This window comes from Strongylocentrotus purpuratus, unplaced genomic scaffold (genome assembly GCF_000002235.5).
Source record: "Strongylocentrotus purpuratus isolate Spur 01 unplaced genomic scaffold, Spur_5.0 spur5_scaffold_2, whole genome shotgun sequence".
Taxonomy (NCBI): Eukaryota; Metazoa; Echinodermata; class Echinoidea; order Camarodonta; family Strongylocentrotidae; genus Strongylocentrotus; species Strongylocentrotus purpuratus.
This window is the reverse complement of record NW_022145605.1, coordinates 28,774,404-28,800,310: the sequence shown is the minus strand read 5'-3', so window position 1 is coordinate 28,800,310 and position 25,907 is coordinate 28,774,404. Positions and strand designations below refer to the sequence as shown.

The window sequence follows — 25,907 nt, the reverse complement described above, 5'->3', positions numbered from 1 at the left end:
CACAAACTTGGCTCCATTTCTAGATCTTCTGCCTCAACTCTTGTGTCGAATACAAAAGATGAAAGACCCGGGAAGAAAGAAGAGGGAATGTAGAATGAAAGAGGTGATGGGGGAAAGGAGGATAAATAGAGAGGGGAAGGTATAGATATAGAGAGGGGTTGATAGAGAGAAAGAGAGAGAGACAGCCAGAGAGAGAGAGAGAGACTCACGTGACTACAGTGGGGTCTGGTCGTCGGTTTCATTCATTCCTGTAAAGAAAAGTATAATGATTATCAACTATAGAACAACATGTATGCACTTAAATCAATTATTAAACCCGATTACTTTCATTTTATGTAAATAGAATAACATGTACTTATATACAAACTCGTCTCAGCCAGATTATTCACAATGGTTCAGAGTTATTTCTTGATAACTTATATATGATTTTCATCTATTCATAAATGAGTTTAAACATTATATTTTGTCTAGTCTCCGTGTTTCCACTCTTGTCACATCCTCTGTCCTCTATCGCTTTAAGGTCTTTCATATATTTCCCTTTAAAGATAATATTTTGTTTAACTTCTCCTTCTTTCCCTCCTCTTTCCTCACGTCTTTACATCAAAAGCTTTCTTTTATTCCCATAGTTACAACTCGATCATGCCATATAAAACCAAAGAAAAAGACGGGAATATATACCTTTGTTCTCAAAGCCCGATTTCTCCTTGTAAGTCTCAGTGACATCGGATACCTCGGACATATCGTCTTCATCGCCGTTGAAGAAGGCCAGCATCTTGGGTACGATGTTGCAGAGGAAGATGGAGGTAGCATCCACAGTGATCCCGATGAGGATGGCTGGTGTCTGGTAGTTCTTCTGAGGGAGGAGCGTGTAGCAACAGGCCCAGGACACAAGGAAACAGATGCTCAGGAGACTGGTCAGGAGATGGAACTTATTCTCTTTCTTAGCCGTTCCTCGGAGACGGTGGGACGAGAAGAACGACATGACCAAGGTCGTCAGGACGAGGATGTAGACGTAGATCATGGAGACGATGATGCTGACGTTGTCATGGTTACAAGCCTGGCCGATGAACGCCATGCATCCGGCTTGGGTAACTTCATAGGCCGCATCAACACTCGGTGCGTCAAGGATCAGCCACTCAGTCACCAGGATGACCTCAGCGCCAAGCAGGACGCAGAACAGCACGATGTGCATCGGGAAACTGTTGAGGATGGACTTGGTGGCAACGTCGCTTCGAGCCATGAAACTGGCGCAGAGAGTCTTGGTTACCAGGACAGCGTAGACAACCGAGTAGGAGAAGCTGGTCATCCAGCGTTGGACGCCACACGCTGACTCAACAGGGGACACCATGTACCAGATGTTGTTGAGGTACATCAGGATGATTCCGACGGCCAGCATGGTCATCAGGAACGGGTTGGAACTCTTGAGGATGGCGGAGTCGCGTCGTCCGATGATGACAAAGATGGTAGCCACGCAGAGGAATCCGACGATAGCAGTTACGATCAACACAATGATACTCCAGGACTCCATGTTGGTACTCCATGTCCAGCCAGAAGGCTGGGTTTCCGGTCCGGCTGTTGGGCATTCGGAGAGGACAGAAGGGCATTCAGACGGAGCATCGATGGGCTGATTAGCAGCTTCATTGTAGAGATAGGTCATACTGTCTTCCATGGTCAGTTCTCCACTTATCCACTCACCAATCTGTGGAGATGAATAAATCATCAGACCTTATTGTATTATTCACTACATAATCACGGCTACAAATCGCAAGGTACTTTGAAAATTATATTTGACATCGGCTACTAAAAATCAAATTTATCAGTCTTGCGCGACAATACTTCCCATCGCTTCGAACAGTTGTAATAATAATAATAATAATATACCGTACTTGTATAGCTCATATCACAATATGTCACTATGAGCTGTAGTTGTAGTGTTGAGATGTCCAAATTGAATTGGTACATTCTCAGCTAGAATATTTCTCTTTGTTTTAAACAGGTCAAAAGGTCAGCAGGTAATCACACAAAAAAAGGATGACGATTTTTCTTTTCTTTATTTTGTATTTTGTTATAATATATGCTTAATGTTATTATTCATTATTTAGTGGTGGTGGTTATTTTTTTTCTTGTTATTTTAGGACATTTTTTGCAATTTCTTTCAGCAACTTAGGAAATCCGAACACCGATTTTCATCCCATCAATCAATCTTAATAATCCGAAGACCTCTTGATGGTGATAAGCTTTGGGATACATTTTTGCTTTGTAGACAAACTTCGTCTGACAACCGTGTTCAAAATGGTTTGGCGACATACCTGAAGATAAAGAGAATGTAATCTTGGTCAAATACAAGGGTTTTCAAGACTTTTATTCTTACCGGCACGAAGCTTCCAGTCGAACCCTCGCCCTGGAAGTTGATGATGGAATACTCAGCTGGTCCTTGACGGTTCTCAAACCAGAATGGACGTCGACCGGCCCCTTCGAAGACGTACACGTCCTTGACGGCGTATAGGAGATCGTGCCATGATGCTTCGAAGAACTCCGGACATAGAGGAACAGAGACGTTGGGTCGCTGGTGATAGTTGGACCTTTTATAGACGTGACCCACAAATTCACCTGGAAAGGGTGAAAACAAGATATATGATTGGTTGGAGGACAGTCATGTATCGAAAACTTTTGTGGCAATGAGCCTGAGCAGCCATTGTATTTGCTTATGAATTACAGAATGAATTTGAAGGAGACGAGAAGGTAAATACAAGTACAATCCTCATCTTTGAAAGCATATTCGGCAGCAATAATATTTTTTAAAGAATTGTTATCATAAATTTCTTACTTAATTACTAACAAATTATTATTATCGAAACGGGAAGAAAGATAACTAATGAAAGTACGAACGAATATTCCGATCAACTTCATCAAACAAAATTAAACTTAAACATGTTGAAATTACTTAATTATTTAAAGAATTGTTCTTGCACGGTGGCCTGGAAAATATGAAGTGGTTATATCAATTCTTAGGACTATATACCAAACATCTAAAAATGTATGTTAAGTTCTTAACTATCATTTTAGTGAGTTCATTTTTGTCGAATTGCAAAATATGTTACTTAAGGAATCACAAGCATAATATTTGCCCGCTCAATGTACTATACCTACCGTTTCCACAGAGGAGCTGGATCTTATTGTGAGCAGCCTGAGCGATGGCATGGACGGCGTTGGTGAGTGTTGCGGTATAGGGAGGGATCACGCCCTGCTTCCCCAGATCGACGGCCTGGATGCATTCGGCAGACGTGCATCCATTGGTGAATTCATCGGTGACGTAATTGCGAAGCCAGTGGTTCTCATTCGTCTCCTTGACCAAGTCTAAAATGGGGTGTATTGATAAAAAAAAATTAAAACAATTAATACAGAAAGAATATAGAGGTGGTAACAAATGGAGTAAATGATTTTTCATGCGTAATGTAATATCAGAAATTTTGCGCAACATTAACATTATTTTGAGGCCCAATACCACACGCGAGCAAGTGAACACACATACACACACGCACACCCATATCTTCTCTCCCGTCCAGACCATGTTGGTGAAGCGTCTGCCTAATACAAAGCTTCACCTGAGTAGTAAAGCTATACTCTTCATAACCTCCGCATGTTGCATTTATACCTGAAGACATGTATGAATTTTTTATTTAATAAAGTTCCCCACTTGTGATACCCCACTTGTGATAATTATCTATTCTGTGGGTGAATTATAATGTAGATTGATAGCTTTAATACTCAAAGCTAGGGGCGTTAAATGTGACAATAACTACTGTCCATACACCAACTCATGAGAGTTGAAATTGGGGCAAAGCTAGGTTAGGCATAGATGGCACATGACTGTGTCTTTATACAAAAAAAACACATTGACACTCACCGAGATTGGAAAGATGCTCCTTGAGCGGGTTGTAATCGACCATGTAGTTGGTGACGACAATGGCGCCTCGGGCAACGCTTTCGAGTCCGGCCGTGACGTCAACATCGGGATCAGTGAACCATTTATCGGAGCCGATCCACGTGATCTTATCACCAGGTCCCTGGGAAGATTCCATCTCAGCCGTCAGGAGGTTGCGGGCATCAGTACCTGGGTAAAGGTGACGAGATGCGAGATGAAATAAATGACGTAGAAGACAGCGGCACATTGTTAGAAGGCAATATTTCCATCAAATCTGAAGCCTCCAAGTCATCCCGGAGAAATATATGTGGAGCTTTGTTAAAAATGAGAACACAATCGCAAAGTCTTTCGAAAAAAATAACCTAAATCAATTTAAATAGACTTGTACAGACCGTTTCAAAATAAGTGAACATTACAATGACCGATTACGTAACACGAATATGATTCTATAGGAATGCATTAAGGTCTTGATATTGCACTTGGGTTGATTTACAACAAGTCTTTGTGATCTTAAATGAGGTAAATGTCAAATAGATTATCAGTGTAACAACTAAACAGATTTGTGAAGGCACTTATGAACCCCAAACTTTATTCAGTATAAGGTCCGTCAATAGTGAATTTATACAAACAAATACATTTTTGAACCATCGTGCCTAGTTTTTAATCTTACATTAATTTTTTTTCTTTGAAAATGACAGCATGAGAGATTTTTGACAAAATAAAATCTTACTTTCGACGAAAGCGACGACGACGGTGATTCCGTAATCCCTGATCATCTGGACGATGTCGTCATGGGTGCTCTGTGGTGAGTCAAGGTCGATACCGATGCTATCACGGACGCAGATTCCACCAGCCCTTGCAGCATTGTTGAAAGATTCGTTGCCTGTGAACGAAAGTAGTGAAATAGGGTGTTCATGAAATCAAATTGGAATTCTGAAAAAGTCGAATAGGTTTTGATGTGTTATATAAATATCTAATTCTCTCTGATGAATATCATTTATTTTATTATAAGGTGGATTTCAAAGCTTTTAAATGTAATACTATATCTGAATTTGAATTATCTGCTTATTACTGCCGTCTACAAACTCTGACAAAGCACGATACAGCCCAAAAAGGCTCCAATTGTAAAAGGTTACACATCATTGCACCTGATAGTGCGTTTGGTGTGATGGATCCATTTTTTTTACAGAATATATTTTTCATTAATTGGAAAAACATTACAAATGTCGTCTCTAGTAATAAATCAAAGTTTACAGACCAATTCGAGGTCACAGAATGGGTCTCATTAGTATTTCATTGTTACCTATCTGTAGACACTAATTTGAACGAAATTTACATGAATTCCAGATTATAGGGGCTATCAGAATCTCTATAAAATGTATACTAATATGTGTTTTGATTGTAATTATGACAATATGTAATACAAAACGCCAAAAAAAATTATAGCGACAAACTACACTCAGCAAACATGCAATTGGAATCATATCATTCACGCGTGAATGAGCATAGCCATTTATAAATGAATGAGTCTTTGAAAGAAAATTGTAAAACTGGGGCATCCGGTCACGCAAATATTGACGAGCATTGGAGGTTATGCTACGGTCACAAAGGTTCGTACGAACGATAATTTCGTACGAATCTCCCTGTTTTTCCATTGTCTTCCCGAAATTCCATTGTCTGAAAATCGTTCGTACGGCGTTCGTAGCAGTTTGTAATGGCATTTGTGACCGAGGCTTAACCTATGACTAATTGTCCACGATCTCGGGTGGAAAGGAGAGGCATCTTGACCGTGCTTGTCAAAACCATGATTTCATGAAACTACATCTGACATCAAGAGCTCAATTTACCTCATTGGTTCTCATTCTTTGTTTTCATTGTTGAACAAGAATATCTTACAGATGCACATGTTTATTAACATATTTGTGGCTACTTGCTCTATTTTTTGTACTTTTCTTAATCAGAGCTTCTTGCGGTGAATGAATGTACCCATCCCAGTGTAAAATTTTTAATGTTTGATCTCACTTGAAGTTGATATTAGATGTATATATTTTCATTTACGGTTTATATTAATAATTTGTAACAATAAAGAGTGTCCACTTTTTTTGTTGCTGAATGGATATTGGTACTTTACTACTGGATCTAACCTGCATGGCCATAGTAGGAATGTGAGTAGACAAAGATCACGTGATGCCATCCCTTGTACTTCAGGATATCGACAGCCGCTACGGCCTCGTTGTCGTATGCTGGTGCAGTGCTGAGCAAAGACGATGCAGGGTATGGACCCTCATCACTGAACACGGAGGGACTTGCGGGGGTGAAGCCGATCTAGGAAACGGTAGTCATGAGCAATTAAGAAATTAAGTATAGCTTAAGACTAAATATTACCCTCTCACCTTTCTCTCCTCACTCTCACCTTTCTCTCCTCACTCCCACCTTTCTCTCCTCACTCCCACCTTTCTCTTTATTCGTCTTTTTCTTTCTTTTTATCTCTCACTCTCTCTCTATCTCTCTCTCTCACTATCTCTCTCTCTCTCTCTCTCGTCTCTCTCTCTCTCTCTCTCTCTCTCTCTCCATGTTCCCTCCTCTCACGATGTTACTGGTGTATGGAATTAAAAGGAAACAACAGTACAAAGCAAACAGATCAGCGAAAGACATAAATAGATTCATGGTTATGAAACGTCTCAGACGAATTATATATTTTAAGGACCAACCTTTACTGGATCAGCCTTAATATACTGGACCGTCGTCATAAGATTATTATATGGCTTTATAAACTTTTGGACAGTGTGATAAAATGATTATATCACTGATTTGGGGGCCACTAACAATTGTATCAAAATATACCAAGACAGATAACAATTAGCCCTGCTTTTTCTTTACCCTTGACACAATGGAGTGACTTTTACAGTCAACATAACCAACAGAAACACTTACCGTTGGGATATAGAAAGGGGATGTGACGTCACTGGCAACGTGACCTTGCAGATACTCTCTGACTGGACCGAGAACGCCCAGCATGGGTCCGGTCGGGGGCAGGTTGGACGCTGTTCGGCCGATCAGGGAGGTCAGCTGGCGAGCGGTCACCAAGAACTGACCACACGAGTCTACGATGGTCAAACCGAGTTTGAGATCTGGAAGGATGAGGCTGCTGTTGTTGATTTCTTCCAAAGCATGTTTGATGATCTACGATTCAAAAGTCATCGGTTATAGATCCCCACATTATTATGAAGCTTAATCGTCAATCAATGATACAGTTTTCAACTGACACTTATATGAAATAGAAATAATGGTACTACCGGCTTCCAACCGTTGAAATAGTACAGCAAATGATATGTATTTTGGTGGGACGACACATGAGACCATTACAGAAAATTGTCTAAATTCAATAATATCACAATGATTACAATGATAAGCTTTCTGAAGAAAATTAACCAACTGTCAATCTGAACTGATTATTGTTCCTCAGTGTTTCATGAAAGGGGACAATCGCCGTAGTTCAACAAACTAAAATATATCTATCTCTTATTAAACAACAACGACATGCTAAATCTGAATCTGAATCTAGCATCATCATTTCCTGGACGTTGAAACATAATTCAAGATTTAATAGGATGTTTTACCTCAATGGCCATGGTCTCTTGATGACGCGTTGCTCCGCATGTCAGGTTAGCGCCCTCACCCTCCTCGCTCAACCAAAGGACAGCCGTAACGTCAAAGTCTCCTGGGATGCGAAGATAGGTTCCACCAAGTTCCGTGGAATCGGAACATTCGTAGCAGGCTCCTCTGCATGACGATTCTTTGCCGCTGCCGACAGCAAATCGGTCGTCGACTGTAACAAGTCCGGTGTCATCTTCGTAAGTAGCAAGCTGGAAAATATATGTAAGAAGATTGGGTGATGCTAATAATCCTCTTCGTTATATGTCAAGATTCGTCGTCAATTATAAAATTACATCATATGAACATTATTTGTAAGATGTTTTAGTATAGTTCATTAAGCTTGCTGTGTACTATCTTAGCACTTTGTTTATTTCTTGTCTCATATTTCTTTAGGAACTCCTAATCACTGATGATGAAAGTTACTGGACGATAATTGGAGGGAATCACTTTAATCTGAACTTGACGAAAAAGACTACCACGTAATAAAAACTTACTAGTCAAGACTAAGACAGAAATCTCTTTAAGGAACATTGAAGTTTTGTTTTGGCAGCAACCGACCCTTACCACTTTATTGACCAAGTAATGGTCCAGAGCCAGGATGTTGAAGGCACTTGGTGCATCGCCATTCTCATCAAAGGACACTTCAGCCATACTGCCAGATCGGCTCAAGAAGCGGACTTCATGGAGGTATCGGGCCCATTCCAGGGGCGATGTGGCGAGCATGGCATCACACAGTCCGTCTGAGCGTGGTCCAGGGCACTTGTTGCGGTGGAGGTTGGTGAGAGCGTGAGCGAAGACGTACACCGCGTTGATGACGCCTTCTGCAGTGTAGACGTCTCTACGTGTTAGAGATTCGCTACCTGGAGAGAAATCATGATGTCGTAAATTGTTTTGTTTAAAACGCGACAATCTGAAAGCTATGGAAATGTCCCTCAGTGTTATTACCGACATTATGTTATCAAAAACTAGACTGTGACTTCCTAAACAGGTTTGGCAACAATTATTTTTAATGAATAGGGTGTAATCTACCTCAATTAGGGGAAGCAAAATTCCTGTGGTAAAAAGAACTTAATTTAGAGTTTACAAGGCCGACAGCCTAAGAGATCAGCATCTTTCTATAGATCCTTATATAATCTTTTGTTTTCGGTGCTCTTATGGCTGTTGGTTTCCTGGCTGGACCGTTGATGCCTTGAAACCTTTGTAATGTGCAGAATGACAGGAATCAAATGACGCTGTCACGATAGCCTTGATACAGATAAGTTGATATTTCAAAGAAAATAAATCACTTGAACACACCTGAGCATGGGGTGGTGAAAAGCTGCGGCATATTCGGTGCACCTAGCTGACACTGGAACTTGTTCATCCAGTATTCAGCGAACCAAGTGTTATGGACCGTATCAGCAAAGAACCCCTCCTCCATCGTTGATTGGGGTGTCAGGGAGATGAAGTGATCAACAAAGTCGTCGACTGGGGTCGACTTACGCCTCAGAGTGATGGAATCTTCACCAAAGACAAAGTATTAACAAAGAGTTGTGAACTCTCATTAGTCACTATGTATAGTCACTTGTATATAGACAATCGGCAAATCATCCCTTGGCAGACATAAAGAACTCAAAAATAAATCTAATTTAATCAAAGTCATGTAATTTCTCATTCAGAATCAACGACTAAAATTTGAGTGATTCGTCAATCTCTATTTGCTTTGATCTTTTATTTTAATTTCCGAAAACTAATATCAGGCCAATCACTTGAAATCAAGACTCAACATCTTTAATTCCACTTCAAAAATAAAATGCATCATACCAGTATGAACTTCTCTGTTCCAACTCTCTAAGTAGTTTGTGTCCGCAGTGAAAGCATAGATCATCTGCAAGAACTCTCCAGGTAGAGAACGTCGCTCCAGGGCGCTGAAAAGTAACTGGGTGTCGTCGTTGCTGGCGAAGGTGACGACGATGTCGGCAGAGGGCTTGGCGAGAAGGCGATCGACTGCCCCGTTGAAGTCGGTGATGGGCTCGAATGTGATAGTTTGAGCAACGCAGATGCCATTCTAGAAGGGACAAAGTCAAGCATTTCAAATGATTTGATTAATCTGTCAGCATGGCATACTATAATGAAACCTAATTAGCATGAGCATGGAAAACAAAAGTGGAACAAGGTACTTTTAGAGAGTTTCTGAGTAATTTTTTTTTCTGGGTTTTTCTCTCGACTCTTTTGTTTAACGTAATAAATCACACATAGAAATTGTTGATTTCGCACACATTTTTTTTTTGTTTGTTAAGGATTTTAGGCAACGTACTACATATATAATCAAATGTACTGCAGTTGGTATGCAATGAAAATAAATTGATGACACCTGAAGAGGTTCATTAAAAACTCAATAGGTCCACGCCTCTTGGTTACATTACCATGAGCAGTTTCAGACAGGGATTTTAGATCATACTGATTATAAAAGGCAGGAAAAAGAGGCTTCAGATTTTCAAGTGTTTCAAGATTTTCCCCGTATCTAAAGAAAAGAAAAGTGTCATTGACCTCTCGGTTTAGATTGCTTCTCTTTTTCCAGATGGTCTCTCAAGGTCCATGCAACCCGTTAACGAGAAAGACAAAGAAAACAGTCCTGCATGAACCTTTCACTTACCTTTCTAGCTTCTTCAACAAATTTCGCTGCGGTGGTGTTGTAGATTCCATCACGTGACTGTGTTACTTGTACATAGGTGACATCGTGTTCCTTGAGGAACGCCACGATAGCAGATACCATAGCACAGCTTGGTGCCACGAGGCGGGAGAAATAGGGGTACTCGGCCTTGTTGCTAAGGGCTGGTAGTCTGGCAGAGTCGCTCACCTGAGGAACTCCAAGGGGCTGTAAACATAGTTGAAATACGATGACGCCTTTGTCATTTTCAGCATTTCTGACATTTTCGTATAGATAAACCATTATCGCACTGTTGGCAATTGGTCTCTGCTGTTGATTAGTATGAATGTATTTGAACACCAAAGCAGGATGAAATGGTAACATGTTTTTCTACTGTTAAACTTTTTTCGATCCTCGAAAAGTTGAAGGCATCTGGCGTCATTCTTATTTCGAAAGTTCTAATGAATAAGCAAGCTTCCTCTAGTTATCTCTTGGATTATGCACTATAGGTGTTTTTATCCAGCGATTTTAGGTAAAGTTGCCCTATTATTAATATCAAGTTCGTTGTAAGAATTTTAGTATGCAACAATATTCCGCTCGAATGTTTTATTCGTTTGTCTGTTAAATCAAGGTAATCAAAATGTCCTACTCTGTCTCAACCAATTCAAATATAGCAATATTGATATCGATACCTGCAGGACTTGATCAATCTCGACCGTCTCCTCATCATCGACACGGCTGATGACACCAGCCATGTATTCATATTCCATGTTATCCTGGTTGTGATAACGCCCGAAGGCCTGGTTGGGTTGCCGAGTGAAATGTCGCACGAAGTCATACGTGACCGAGGCGGCTTGGTCGGGTGAGCTGCAAGACTCTCCAAGCATTGGTCGTAGCTGAAAGCAAGAAGCATTAATAGACCAGTTACGATTAGAAGGGCCTTCTTTTATTGAATTAGGACCTCCTTAGCAGAATCATACAGAATATACTCTCCAAGAGTCCAAGGCACAATTTTCCTATATCCATATATTGTCAATTGATTAATGAAAGAAGATAAAGACAAAATCACAAACACGGAGAATAAGAACATGAGGAGAAAAGGAAGATTAATTAAATGATAAAGCTATTATAGGCTAGTAATGATTATCAAAAAAATATATTATATTAATATCAGTAAATACAATATTAACAAATTTAACTTGAGGAATTATCTGCCTTGAATCCTGACTGTTTTGACCCCCCCCCCCCCCCCCTCCCGAAGAAAAACGGTTGTCTATGGTAGCGATAGTGTAACGGGAGTGCAGTGTGCAAGGGGAAGGCACTAAAACAAAATCAAGATTCAATCAATAATGAATTCACATCTCTCTATATATAAAAGGTAACGAGGGCAATTCTTGTCGGGACACTCATAATTTACTTTAACTATCATAACGTCTAGGGGAGTGTTTCACAAAGATTCTAAGTTGAACTTATCTCTAAGTTGGACTTTGAAAAAAATTGAAAAGCCGTTAGCATCTTTGGAAATATTTGGTAAAAGTTATTTTAAATTAAAAGGCATAACATGTTGATTCAAATCATTCATATTTTCTTTTATCATGTGAGATTTCATGTTCTTGATGTGGAATTTATGAAAAGTTTAAAATACTTGAACTTTTGCTTTTTAATATTTTTCATTATAAGGCTACAAATGGCTCTCCATAATTTTTAAGTCCAACTTATAGTTAAGTTTGACTTTGAATCTTTGTGAAACACCACCCAGAGGAAATTGAGATGATGGTGGTAATCACCTGCATGCCTGGCAGGAGGGATGAATCTCTGTTCACTTGATCCATGGCCCACAGCATAGCTTCAGCTTGATCAATACCCGGATGATGGCTCAAAGTTGCACAATCTGTTACCAGGACAACAAAGGAAATGAAAGAATCGTGAAAGAGAGATTACTGGTTTATCTAAAATCTCATATTCCACACTTTTCATAGTAGTGACCTTATATTAGTTCCTTAATTTTTTCAAAATCGTTATCCATGACAGCATAAATTCAGCGTGATCTTTACCAGGATGACGGCTCAAAGTTGCACAATATGTTACCATGACACATAATGTTACAGAATCAGTAATTAAAATAAAATGATGATTAATCTAAATTCACCTTGTATTTATCATAATGACCCTTTTCAGGTAAACAATTCCCTTCTGTATTTCATAGCACGACCTAATTTGAGAATTGTCTCCTCTGAACTGATTCGATGCATTCTAAAGAAGAATGTCATAGAAATCTGTTATCAATGATTCATCAATAATATTTTGCTAGCAACATAAATTGAAACAAAAATTATGCTTAATTATACCTGAAAATGCGCTCACAACGATAGGAAATTAATGGCCAGTTAGACAGATTCCATAACAAAAGAAATACATAAGGATAGAATAAAATAAACATGTTTCATTTTGTTAATTTCACCATAAAAAGAACTGAAGTATTAGCCAAATACCTGACTCATGAACAGGGAAGATTCCAGCTAGGTTGAGAATGTCGTAGTGGTCATAGACCACGACGCATGAGTCACTGCTACATGACGATGTTGGTGGCATATTCGTAACACCATTCTGCAGATAGAACTCGATTTCGTTTTCATTCACCATTAATGTGCCTGGTCCCATCCACTGCCCAACCTATCAAGAAACAAAGGTTAATATATTCTGATAATGAATCAATGTCTAGAATTTTTTTATTTTTTTTATAGGAATTGCTTGGGATACGATACGAATGCGGCTATTAGTAAAAGAAAAAGTTTTTAAAAATTAATAGCCGGTTCCTTATAGCTATTCAAGAAAACAATATTCAGGGGAAGATATACAACCTAATATGAACGTGTGGACAACATGATTGATTCGATTGATCAAAGATTCTCTGGATGGCCATGCATTGTGGCTCAAGGCATGGGCACACAGAGGATTTGTTTTATGTTGGGAACCGGGGTAAAATGCAATAAATTATTGCAAAATTATTGCATTTTCTTTGTTTTTTTTTAATTTATGGAAACTGCCCCCTACCCTAGCCTTTAATAGGCCATTCTTTGTTCAAACTAAATGCCATAACTTTCGAAAATGAAAAATACAATACATATTTTACTCTTAGTGTAAAAGAATGAAAACTGTTTCTAGTATACCTTCTTGACTGCCAAGGTGGCGCCCTCAGCCTGCAGCTGTCTGATCTCGAAGGCGGGAACGGCAGGATCGCCATTACCATCGAACGCAATCCTCCTTCCAGACACGCCGGTAAAATCTGCTGTCTTAACGTACATCTCCACGAATTCAGCAGAGCCCATCTCTTTCATGGCGTCACAGATACCAGGACCGGAGGAGCCGCACTTGTCCGAGTGCGCTCGTCGCAGGGCATCCACGTAGACATGGGTGGCATCAATGGCGGATGGTACGTAGGTCATGGGCTTGTCACTGGAGGTGGTTATGTTGTTCTTCATCAGGTAGTTCTGTTGAGACATGAATCAAGAATAATATATCATCAGAGTTTTTAAAAAAAAAGACCATTCCGTTCTTTAACATCTTCAGAAAAAGGTATGTCTAAATCTTCACTAACGGTATAGTTTAAGCCTATTATTATTCTTTCCTTCAGAAATTGAAAATGAAAGATTGCTTAAATGAAGATCCCAGGTAAGTGTTATCATGGTGCAAAAAAGATATTCATCCCAGTTCAAAATGTTATGTCATAAGGACTTTGAAAACCGTAAGGGGCAATTGCTTTAGTTTAATGCATATTCATATTCTCTCTGTACAGTATCTTTATTCTGGTAATTACCCATATACATGTATGTATACTTTATGCTCATTTATGGAAGCACTAAAGGTAATAGCAGAAAATCCTGTTATGTCAAAACAACAAAATGAAAAGTTGTAAATATTTTGCCTTTCAATTTAACCAACCACAAAGATCCTGACCACCCTCACACACATATATAAAAGGTTGGTTGAGTTTAAACAGGAATAGATTAGATGCATCTTGAATATTCACCTGTACGTCGGCATTGTAGAGTTCTCCTGCTGCGATGCTGAAGAAGCCTTTAGCTGACATCATGTCTGAGGGGATGTCATAGTCGCATCCGACGATTTGGAGATCCAAAGCAGGGCCTCCTCGAGACTGGATGGCCAAGAGTAGGTTTACCAAATCAGAGGAAGACCCCCAGAATGCAACAACTGAAGGAAATGAAGATAAATAAATTATACGATTTGGGTTTATTTATATATGATTTGATTTGATTTGGTTTGATTTAAATTGCTTCTTTCTGACTTTAATTGATATATTATTTTCTTTCATTTCATTTCAATTTGTTAAGCATAGTTGACCCGTCGAAAACAATACTCGTCCCATAAAATAGTTCTTGATTAAGTGCAATAGACCGGCTTACCAACATATTTAAGTGTATGGATGTTTCTTTCCTTATTCTATTAAAGGTACTATGTCCCATTTGCAGCCCCCCCCCCCAATAACGACCGTTAGTTGTAGAATCGAATTTAGCGATCGCGGTCGTTAAATTACAATTTTAAAAGTCTGATTTTCAGACCCTAATAGAGGACAAGGAACGACACGAGTACGTTTTTTCATAGATCTAAGCGGGGTATTAAAGACAAACCTGTTGCATCTAGGTTAGCGATGAGCTGTGAGACGATGAGATCATAATTAGCACCAGTCGATGGAATATTTATTGCTGAAGCCAGAGCAACACGACCTTTCGCTGCATCCTTGAATGCTTCAGCGCCAGTCATTCCGTATGACCCTTCACTGGAGACCAGATGAACGTAGGACCAGCTAAAACTATCGAAAAATTCCACCATCGCCTGTGAGATAACAAAGAGATATGTCAGGTTGATGGCTGCCCGAATATCGACAATGTCAATTGCAAAGGGCAGGGGCCTCTTTAAAATAAGATAATGATGGCTACCATGCATTTAAACCTGTTGGAATTTTCCCATCAAAGCGCGAGCATGAATATCAATAAGATCTAAACTCAAGGTACAAGCTAATTTCCTTGATGACCTTCATATTCTTCTAAGCTTATTTGATCACCATGTGTAAATACCTCCGATTATATTCAATGCCATTGATCTGGAGAGTTTTGCCGGTTCAAGTTGGGCACAATATGACAAATACAATATGATAAAGTTGTTACCAACTGAAGCCAAACTGGCCAAGTCTGTGTATAGATTATATTCAGATGATGATGCCACCTACCTGTGCTTGGACACTGTCAGATGCCACAGTACGGAAGAACAACCCATGTTCGGTCTTATCACTGAGCGACGGGGAGGTTGCAGAATGGCTGATCGTAGGGACCTCAGCACTGGACAGTATCGGGGAAACTGCTGCAGCTTCGCCGCTTGTGTACGGTCCAATCAAACCTGATGAAAATTTATCGGGTCATTAAGACAATAATTGTAAATATGTAAGGCAGTGTTTGGGGAAGGGTTTGGATAATGATTTGCAATATCGTAGTCTATAATAGATATCGAGATACACCAAATGTATTGATTATTACCCGGATAGATCTTTCTGAAGAAAGAATTAAAGAATAAATAGTGAACAAATTGCATGTGGAAAACATAAACAAGATGAAACGCAGCAAAAATTATTTGTAATAACAAAAAATTAATTACATTTTAGAAGAGAGGGTGTAATAAACAATTTCCGAGTTGTGACGAAGTGTTGACGATAGTCACCGGGTTTACTGAATGTCGAGTGTATAGTTTGTATAGTGTTACAATAACAAATAGTACTTTTGATGAGGTAGGCAGCTTTAGGGAGACACCCGTTATTGGAGGACAATGACAATTGGGGAGATTTCAACTATGATCTCTTAACGAGTGATGCTAATATTCATGCACATGATTTTTTAGAGACATTCCTCTCTGCCTCTTTCTTGCCACTTATTTCTAGACCCACTAGAATAACCAATACTTCGGCAACTCTTATTGACAACTTTTTTTCAAATGTACGCTCTGAATTTAAAGCTGGCATAGTTCTGTCAGATATTTCTGATCATTTCCCGATTTTCATGTATTATTCAGAACGATTTCAGGCAAATAACTCTCCTAGTGATGCACCTAAAAGACGTGTATATAATGACGAAAACCTATGTGGATTGAAACTAAGCCTAGAAGAAGAATCTTGGGATGACGTATTTAATACAGATGATGTTAACCAGTCGTATGAAATCTTTATTGGAATTTTTATGTCTCATGTAAATCGAAATATTCCTTTTTCTAAACCCAAGTCTAAAAATTATAAGAAGTCACCCAGACTACCTTGGATAACGAATTCGATTCTACGTTCAATAAATCGAAAAAATAAATTATACTATAAATATATATCTAAATTAACTGATCAAACACGGATCCAGTATACTAATTATAAGAATAAACTTACAGGAGTGATACGTACTGCTAAAAAAGATTATTATCATGATCAATTCAATCGTTGCAAAAATGATCTTAAAAGAACATGGAAGATCATCAATTCTACCATCAACAATGGATCAAAGCATTCTAAGATTACTAAGCTTAGACATAATGATGCAATAGTTGAAGATGAAGTTCAGTTGGCAGATATTTTCAACAATTATTTTTCTCAAGTTGGTTTTAATCTTGCTAGGCACATACCATCCACGTACCGTTCATTTCACCACTATTTGGGGGAGAGAAATAAAAGTTCTATATTTTTCTCTCCTACGTACCCACAAGAGATAATTAAGATTATATCTGGCCTAAAAATAAATAAGAGTGCAGGATTTGATGAAATTGATAACAACCTTTTACAGAAAACTATGAATTATATTGTTGATCCTCTCGTTTATATATTTAATTTGTCATTATTATCTGGACATATTCCAGAATCAATGAAAATTTCGAAAATAATCCCAATTTTCAAAAAGGGTGACAGTACATTAACAAGTAATTATAGACCAATCTCATTGCTTACAACCTGTCTAAAATCCTTGAAAAGTTGGTCCACATACGGACCATGAGTTTCTTTAAAAAGCACAACATCCTCTCTGATACTCAATTTGGCTTCCGAGAAAAGAGTAGCACTACCCATGCCATACTTTCTTTAGTTCAAACGGTTGCCAAAGCTATCGATCAGTCTTCTAATACGGTTGGTTTGTTCATAGATTTTTCTAAAGCATTTGATACTGTTGATCATGATGTACTTCTTTACAAACTTTCTCACTATGGAATTAGGGGAAAACCGTTGACGTGGTTCAAGAATTATCTTAAAGGGCGCTCCCAGTTTGTTTCGCTGAATGGTAATTTCTCTGAAAGTAAACCTGTCCTTTGCGGAGTTCCGCAAGGAAGTATTCTTGGCCCACTTTTGTTTATTATTTATATAAACGACATCGAGAGGTCATCTTGTCTGCTTCAATTTATACTTTTTGCTGACGACTCAAATATTTTTTTGTCACATCGCGATCCAGAGCAATTGACGCAAATACTAAATAACGAACTTAAAAGTGTGGCAAATTGGATAAAAGCAAACAAACTGTCACTTAACTTAGACAAAACTAGTTACATGCTATTTAGTAATAAGGTTGCAACTTTGCCTAATTGTATAATTTTTGATGGTACTGTCATTCAAAGGGCCCGAACAACTAAATTTTTGGGGCTAGCTATTGATGAAAAACTATCTTGGAAAGCGCACACTGACAATATCTGCAAAATCATTGCTCGCAACACTGGTATCCTTAGTAAATTAAGACACTTCCTACCCCATTATATTATGTTATCCTTGTATTCTACGCTTATTCTTCCTTACTTGAATTACGGACTTATTGCCTGGGGCAGTGTAGCAACTTCCCAAATTAATAGACTCTTTATATTACAAAAAAGAGCGATTCGTATTATTAATAATGCAGATTTCCGGGCACACACGAATAATCTTTTTCTGAATAATAACATTTTGAAAATTAAAGACTTGTATATTTTTCAGCTTGGACAGTTAATGTACAAGCTCAACACTAAACAATTACCTTTGCCTTTTAATGATATGTTCGTAAGAAATGATTCGATTCATAGTTACCTCACTCGCCAGGCGAGCTCTTTTCATTTACCATTAAATAGAACATCTTTTGCACAAAAGACATTTGTTTTTACAGGTCCAAAACTGTGGAATTCTCTTTCAAATGATATTATACAGTGTAATTCGATACAAATTTTCAAAAGGAGACTTAAAAGCTTTCTTCTGAATAGTTACTATGCTATTGCATTCCTCAATCAAATATAATTTGTAGTGTGACTTTATGCAACTTTGATTATTTCTTTTTATAAACATGTATGTATTTATCAATGTTTTGCGTTTAAAAGTTATTTTTTTTTGTATTACTGAATCAATTACTGTTATTATTGTTGTTTTTGTTTTGTTTTCTCATAAAATGATAATTCATGATAATTACTTTTACAGGGGGGCTTACACCCTACAAGCTCTGCTTTTTAGTCGGCCCTCCTTCCCTTTCAATTTCATGTTTATTTTTTAATGTATTGTATTGTGCAAATTGATCTATATGTATATAAATATGTGAATATGTTAAAATATACCATCATTGTAAATATGAACGATTGAAAGAGGAAAAAATAAATGAATTGAATTGAATTGAATTGAATTGAATTGAATTGAATTGAATTGAATTGAATGCATGTCCTCTGATAACGAGACAAGTTACGCATGAGTGGGCACACGTGACATTTGAAGTCTGAGCGATTTCTCTGATTTGACTAATTACACCATCTCAAAGACTTTCGAAAAATTAACATAAGGACGATTGAGTATCCCGTTGTATATTAATTATGTACAGATTACGTAATAAGCCAGAGTGGCGTTCTGCAGTAGGTGGCGCACAAGGCCATTGAAGTGAATTCTTAAAAGTCTTTGTGACCACGTTCGATATATTTCTTTTAAAATCATATAAAATTCCAACTGGATATATAGTGGAAAATATTATCTCTTAATTCGTTATGACTAATATAGTATGGTACTGACCTGGCCTGTAGGGAGAGTCAAGGCAAGGATATACCCCTTGTGCTGTAGTGTTGACTTGGTTCACTATCTGAGCTGTATAGTATGTGACGTCAGCGACCGCCCGCTCAGGAATCTTGCATGATTCATAACGCTCCAAACCTGATCATACGAAAAAGTGTCCATGTTTAGATCACCAATACGAAGTTATTTTTTGAATATGAATATGAATATATAAGTCCTCGAGTTATGTTTTCTAATCATCATCATTTCGTTTTATTTCTTACCCTATTCTTCTTCCTCCTCTTCTTTTTCTCCTTTCTTTGTCTTCTCTCCTCTTTTCTTCTTTTTCTTCTTCTTCCTCCTTCTTCTTCTCCTCCTCCTCTTTTTCTTCCCCTCCTCATTCTAATCCTTCTTCCATGTATCCTCCTTGTTTTCCTCATTACTATACTTCTTATTTTTAGCTATATATTAATATTTATGCAGTTATTGATTTGTTTATTATGTTTATTGACCTGTCTATCTTCTCTATCACCAAGAGATTTATAATAAAAAAAAATTTAAATCATAATTTGTTACCGATGTCAAAATCCGGCGCTTCCATCCCAGAGGGCAGGGCTACAAGAGCCGCCTTGATCGCTTCGTATATCTCTTGATTCTTCATAGGGAGAGTACAGGTCATTCCGTCGGAAGAGCCGTAGAAACTCTGCATGACTCCGATAATGACGTCAGCATCTGATGTCTGGTACTCGTCGACATCCCGTCCGCGGCATTGCTCTGCATGCGTAGCAGACACCACGGTCAATACCGCGATAAGGATGAGGACACACCTGGCCGTCATGATCTAAGAATCTAGGCAATTAGCAAATAGAATAGACGTGACTTCACTTCAATTTTAATTTTATTCATTTATTTATCTATTTACTTTTTGTTGTTGATTGATTGATTGATTGAATGATTGATTGATTGATTTATTCATTTATTTATTTATTTATCTATCTATTTATTTTTCTATCTATATATCATTTCTATCTACTTACTTTTTGCATACTTACAAATTTTGACAAATAAATCATTACACAATCTATGCCTGACTAAAATATGGGATAAATTTGGCAAAACAAATTATGGTTTGGAAGTCAAACGAACATATAACATCAATGATGTAGGTCAACAAAAAAATACGAAGAGCTAAAACACCACGTCAATCAAATAGTTATGCAGCATAATTAGGGAATACATACGTAAATACAGAAATTGGAAAGGGGGCTTGTACATTGTCATACGGTAAATATGGGGCTTGTTCCACCCCCCCCCCCCAAATAAAATGTGAATGGTGAACAAATTAAATAAAACGAAAAGAGACAAAGAAAAGGGGATCTAAGGGGACAGCAGGATGCACAGTGAAAGAACATAACACGACCCCTCCTACATCGTCCCCTCAGTCAGTGCCTTGTTATCGGATATTGTAGGCACCTAGGGCGGCCACTTCCCGGTGGAGGGGGGGGGTTACTCCTAACATGACTGTCTACGCACCAGCGTCCAGAAAAAGCGTCGAAAGGGTGTCTTTTAAAAGCTATATACGGCGTCGTCGACGTTTTCCTTAAAAAGGCGGTGTTTTTCAAGCACTGATCGCACACAAAAAAAGGGTACCTTTTCAGATTCAATATGAGCGATACATACGCTATTAGGGTCATTTCAGAAAAGGTGCGATACATAGATTTCAGAGGTTGATGGACACAAGTGGGTAGCACTTGTGTGTGAGAGTTACGCCCCTCCCCCCCCCCCCCCCCCCCGCCCACTTCCCCTCGTCGTTGGGTTCCTTCCCCCCTCAATGCCGGACCAACCGTTTGTCAATGTGCATTGTAATAAGACTTTTCAGATCTATGCAGTAGATGCTCTTTCATTTAGTCTAAGAAAATAGAAGTTACGCTCTTCAACGCTAATTAGGTTTCCATGATCACGCGATGATGTGCAAATTAAAAGAGATACATGTGATAGACGGTGTATGGGTAACATGGTATCATTTTACGAAACCGTCAGAAGTAAAATGTTTAACGACATTCTATTGAAACACCATTTAAAAATTTGATACACGCAATGGGTTGTCGGTGAGCTCGTACTTATGACGGTTTCTTGAAACGCTACCCTCGGTAACTTTTACTCCCGGCCCCCCACTCCGGTGTCGGAATAACCGCATGCGTGTTACCAAAATGCCCGGTAAAGGGGTACTTTTCGTGCGACAAAGTCCGGCCCGAGATTTCTTTAAAAAGGGGGTGTTTTTTCTTTTTCTCTCTCATCTCTTTGGACTCCTGAGAAATTATTCCGAATTTAGGAGGGTAAATTGAGCATTTTTCCGAATTTAGGAGGGTACATTGAGCATTTTTTCCGAATTTAGGGGGGTCTCCAAGGCAGGAGAAGCCCGCGAAAAGCCCGCGAAAGGGGGGTTCGGAAATGTTGGCAGTCCTCAGATAGGGGTTGCTTTTAAAAAGAGGGAACGAGCATGTGCGTACCCTAAATAACACTGAGTGGGGGGGGGGGGGCTTTTACCTGCTTCGCTGCAGATGAATTTCAAAAAAGCATTAGCGATCGCAAACGCTTTCAAAATATCAACCTATAAGGCGCTTTCAATACCAATGTGCGTCGTCATTGAAATATACAAACAGTGCAAATTACAATGAGGTGCTCTATGTCTTTAAAGTATGAGTTCAAGAAATGTGATTATACTCTAAATCTAATTGATTATTTCGACATCAAAAGGAGATATGAATGCATAGCGGTTTTAAGGAGAAGAAAGGGACCATTATATACCATGTTATTTATTATGTATCATTGAAGAAGAAAAAAACTTGTCCTTTATTTAAAATGTATATGTAACATGAGAAATATGAAAATAAATTAAATTAAATTAAATGAAATGTATATTGAAACGTTGAAAGAAGCGTTGCTCAAAATGGGAACACAATAGTATCGAATGCCAACTCGATGTATTTTAAATAATTTAACAAATATAAAAACACAGAAAAGATTACGAATATAATGAATATTTTGATACTCTTCAAAATTAAATCGTCCAACTTTAGTTTCTTTTGTAACATATAAGGTATTGAATAATATATGTCTACTTCAAGCAGCGATGATTGTGAACATTACAGATTCTTGCAAAACCCTTTACAAAGATGCCGAGAGGGGATATTACAAACATTAAGTGGGTTATTAGGTGTCACATTTGTAGAATAGAGAAGTCTAAGGAGAGGCAAGTGCTAGCTTTAGAAAATCAATTGCAGTAACCATTCTGTTAAATTTGTTTTCGCCTTGCACAACAACAGAAACCTTGCAAGTGAGAAATAAGCGACTTATTTTTAAGTCTCTTTCTATCTGAAATTGACACCTGAGGGAAGAAAGGTGTGGGGAATTAGGAGACAATCATAAGGATGGGAAATGGTCTATTTCCTCTCATAACTTTGAATCATTTGAAGAAAAGGAACGTTCTTGGCAGATTCGAACAAAACAGTAAATTTATGTTTAAGAAAATAACTAGGATCACCAAAACGCGAATGTGTTCGCTCATCCGAAAACAGCTGCACGAATTTACGAATTTGAGTAAGCTGCCGCGCTAGCTCTCTCCCACCATAGCTCTCGCACCCATCATTTGCATAAAAGTAGAAAATTCGGCGTGACGTACGCATTGCTTTTGACCAATCACATCAACTGATTTGTGGAAATGTCGCCATGACATCGATACCGGGTTTTCATTGGTGCAATAACTAGCCAATCGCTGGAGAGTATTTGCTATGCCCTGGATATCACAGCGTTGGTGTCAGCATTTTGCTTCACCGAATGACCACGTGGGCTGTTCCTCATCAACACGATTGTTCATCTAATATGTGACAATTTTTTTCCTTAAATATAATTATGTGGACCATTTTTAAGGTGATTACATGAAGTGCACATCCCTTTAAAGAAATAAAACTACATCTCTTGTCCGTCACTAAGTGTTTAATCTATCTGACTAGTGTTAATCTTATAACAAGTGAAAAAAAAACGAAATGCGGTAATGGATTGACGTAATTATTGAAATAAAAGACATCTATTTATTACAAGATTGCTCTAAGATTAGTCGAACGCAAGGTTCCAATAAGAAAATTGCAACAATAACATATTTAATTTATTTATCTGCGTTTCATGGATAGTCTACAAATAACCACGATGGCACCCAATATATATATATATATATATATCTCTCTCTCTCTCTCTCTCTTCCTCCTCCTCCTCCTCCCTATTCCCTCTTCTCTCTCTCTCTCTCTCTCTCTCTCTCTCTCCCCCTCCCTCTCTCTCTCTCTCTCTCTCTCTTTGTCCCAATTGGAGGGTTATGTCATTTACCATTCAACGTTGATTAACACATTCCGTACACAAATTCGACGATTTTAGTGAGAAAAATGTCCACTTTAAAAGGTATTTACTGAGGATATACTCAAGAGTATTCACACACAAAACTTGTCATATGATATACGGTATTCATGTAACAGAAATACAGAACTGAATTATATAACAGACCGATCCATCACTTTTGCTGAATTTGTTAAAAGTGATCAACTTAATTGAAACAGACATTCAGTCAGTCCGAAATCATAGCATCTTATTTCATGTTAAATACTAGTTACTTCCGTTGTATTATCCCTAGTTGAATCAAAAGAGTGTAAGAATGAATTTATTGGACCATTCACTAGTTTTAAATAATATTTCGATAGCTTAAAATCTAGGTACCTATCAAGTTAAGATAAGATTTCTTTTTACTCACCGCCTTTCTCGAAGGACGTCAAGAAAACAGAAAACGAGCGATTAGTTTAATCAATGACTCCGACTTCCAAGAAAAATGACAGTGGACTTCTAAGGTGTTGCCTGTATTCAGGATAAAATTTGCGATGGAAAACTGGCGAGGTACCAAGCCGTGTCGGTCCCACCAAAGATCCAAATAACAAGTACCGAACCTGCTAGAAAGAACAAATCGTCTCTCCCCCTAAAATATAGTTGGAGACAAAATATGGCTTCTTCCCAACGGCCTTCAATCAAACTGAGTTTCAAAGCTAGAGACTTCGACTTTTAGAGTATACAGGTGTGGCTTAATTTCTATACCTTTTGCATTTTGGGTTTATTATTGAACATTTTTGGTCCAGTATGAGCAGTAAGGGTTAAAAGCAAAGTCTGCGCATCTGTTTGCGAGTGTGCGCAGTACACAAGCCTCTTAATAACCATAAACGTATTTCAATTCATTCAACCATAACTATGCGAATTATTTCGGGCATATTTCAGGGATTGAATCCACTGCCTAAGAAAAGTTCGTACTATTTCATTTAAAGCTTGATGAATCTCGAAATATCGCAACTCTTTGTATCGACAGAGTTATTTTTATCATAATATTAGTGGAATGCATGGTGAGTTTAAGACCCCAAAAATGTTACACCCCTCTGACCGCCATACTCAAATCTTACATTTAAATCACTTTACTGAAGTTAGTTTGACTAGTGAGTACTACTGTAAACTAGGTTGTATAATTATTTGTAACCAACTTTACACAACCCCCATGTTACATTCATATCAGTTTTGTCCTTTGTAGATTAATGAAACATTTCTCGAAAATGATGTGTTTTTTTTTTAGTAGGTCAGTCTTGTTCAAATGTATCTAACAATAACAGGATGTAAAAACATCTAAAGGGCACTATTATCGCTAACTTCGGAATGCAAGACAACTGGGCAATCAGAGACTCTGGAAACGCTTTGCTGGAAACAATGACAGTCGGCAACATCAAAAGCTATACATATACTTTTGTTTGCGGGGATACATATCCCGCTTATCAGCAAGCTATCTACGATAAATTGACTGAAGAAAAAGTGTTTGAAACAGCCTTAAAACTTTCATTAAGTGTTTCTGCTATGCGCCCAAAAGTTAAAATTGGAGAAGTTAACCAATTTAAACATTAAGTCGATAAAAAAAATCGAATAAGCCTACAGGAAACTCGGAACTACGCTAAAATATATGAATATACGATTATAGAGTTATCCTAGAGTATCTTTTTGTCCAGTTATTTTTCATCTAATAATTTCCTTTTTTCGAATAACGGACCGTATAATTTTTCCCTTAAGGCGATATTTAATTTGTCGTAAGGAAAAACATCATGCATTTAGCTGATCGCAAATATTTCTCACTTGTTTTAGATAACAATATTACAGTTTCCAGAGAGATATTGGGTTTCATGTTTTTTCAGTAATTAGAATATAATTATATTTCAGCAGTCTCCTCCGTGACCAACCTGTTTTATATGCCTGCTGTACACGGTGGACCAATTACAATTATATTGTTAAGTTTCATTGTTTACTATGTACAATGCAATCCCATGTATTTTTTTAGTCCAAAGAGATGAGAGGAAACAAGAAAAAACACCTCCTTTTTAGAGAAATCTAAGGGTGAAAAGTTTGTCGCACGAAAAGTACCCCTTTACCGGACATTTTGGTAACACGCATGGGGTCCGTCCGTTCTCGGAGTGGGGGGGGGGGGGGGGGCTGGATAACACCCCCTCTCTCTCTCTCTCTCTCTCTCTCTCTCTCTCTCTCTCTCTCTCTCTCTCTCCCTATGTCTGTCTGTATGCGTCTCTTTCTGTCTATCTATCTTTCTAACT

General features: G+C 38.2%; 1 protein-coding gene across 1 annotated transcript; it reads right to left on the bottom strand.

Annotated features, from left to right (window-relative positions):
- Positions 1-167: 167 nt before the first annotated feature.
- LOC575563 lies at positions 168-24,299 on the bottom strand. Its single transcript, XM_030992167.1, has 23 exons — positions 24,032-24,299; positions 19,810-20,082; positions 19,255-19,392; positions 15,460-15,626; positions 14,861-15,065; positions 14,242-14,423; positions 13,382-13,702; positions 12,704-12,884; positions 11,999-12,102; positions 10,904-11,107; positions 10,218-10,439; positions 9,386-9,629; positions 8,879-9,082; positions 8,147-8,442; positions 7,546-7,791; positions 6,860-7,108; positions 6,070-6,250; positions 4,656-4,808; positions 3,908-4,114; positions 3,151-3,357; positions 2,372-2,610; positions 679-1,699; positions 168-248 (listed from the first exon to the last, which is right to left on the bottom strand). The coding sequence occupies exons 2-23, from the start codon at positions 20,069-20,071 to the stop codon at positions 214-216; spliced, it is 5,268 nt and encodes a 1,755-aa protein (XP_030848027.1). The 5' UTR covers positions 20,072-20,082; positions 24,032-24,299; the 3' UTR covers positions 168-213.
- Between the last annotated feature and the right edge of the window lie 1,608 nt (positions 24,300-25,907).

What these genes read in the sequence shown, in the direction of transcription:
- LOC575563 (XM_030992167.1), bottom strand. Translation starts at nt 20,071, where the DNA reads ATGACGGCCAGGTGTGTCCTCATCCTTATCGCGGTATTGACCGTGGTG. An exon ending in CTGACAGTGTCCAAGCACAG is followed by an intron (nt 15,066 to 15,459) that starts GTAGGTGGCATC and finishes GTTATCTCACAG; the next exon opens with GCGATGGTGGAATTTTTCGA. An exon ending in TTTCACCACCCCATGCTCAG is followed by an intron (nt 8,443 to 8,878) that starts GTGTGTTCAAGT and finishes ATTTCTCTCCAG; the next exon opens with GTAGCGAATCTCTAACACGT.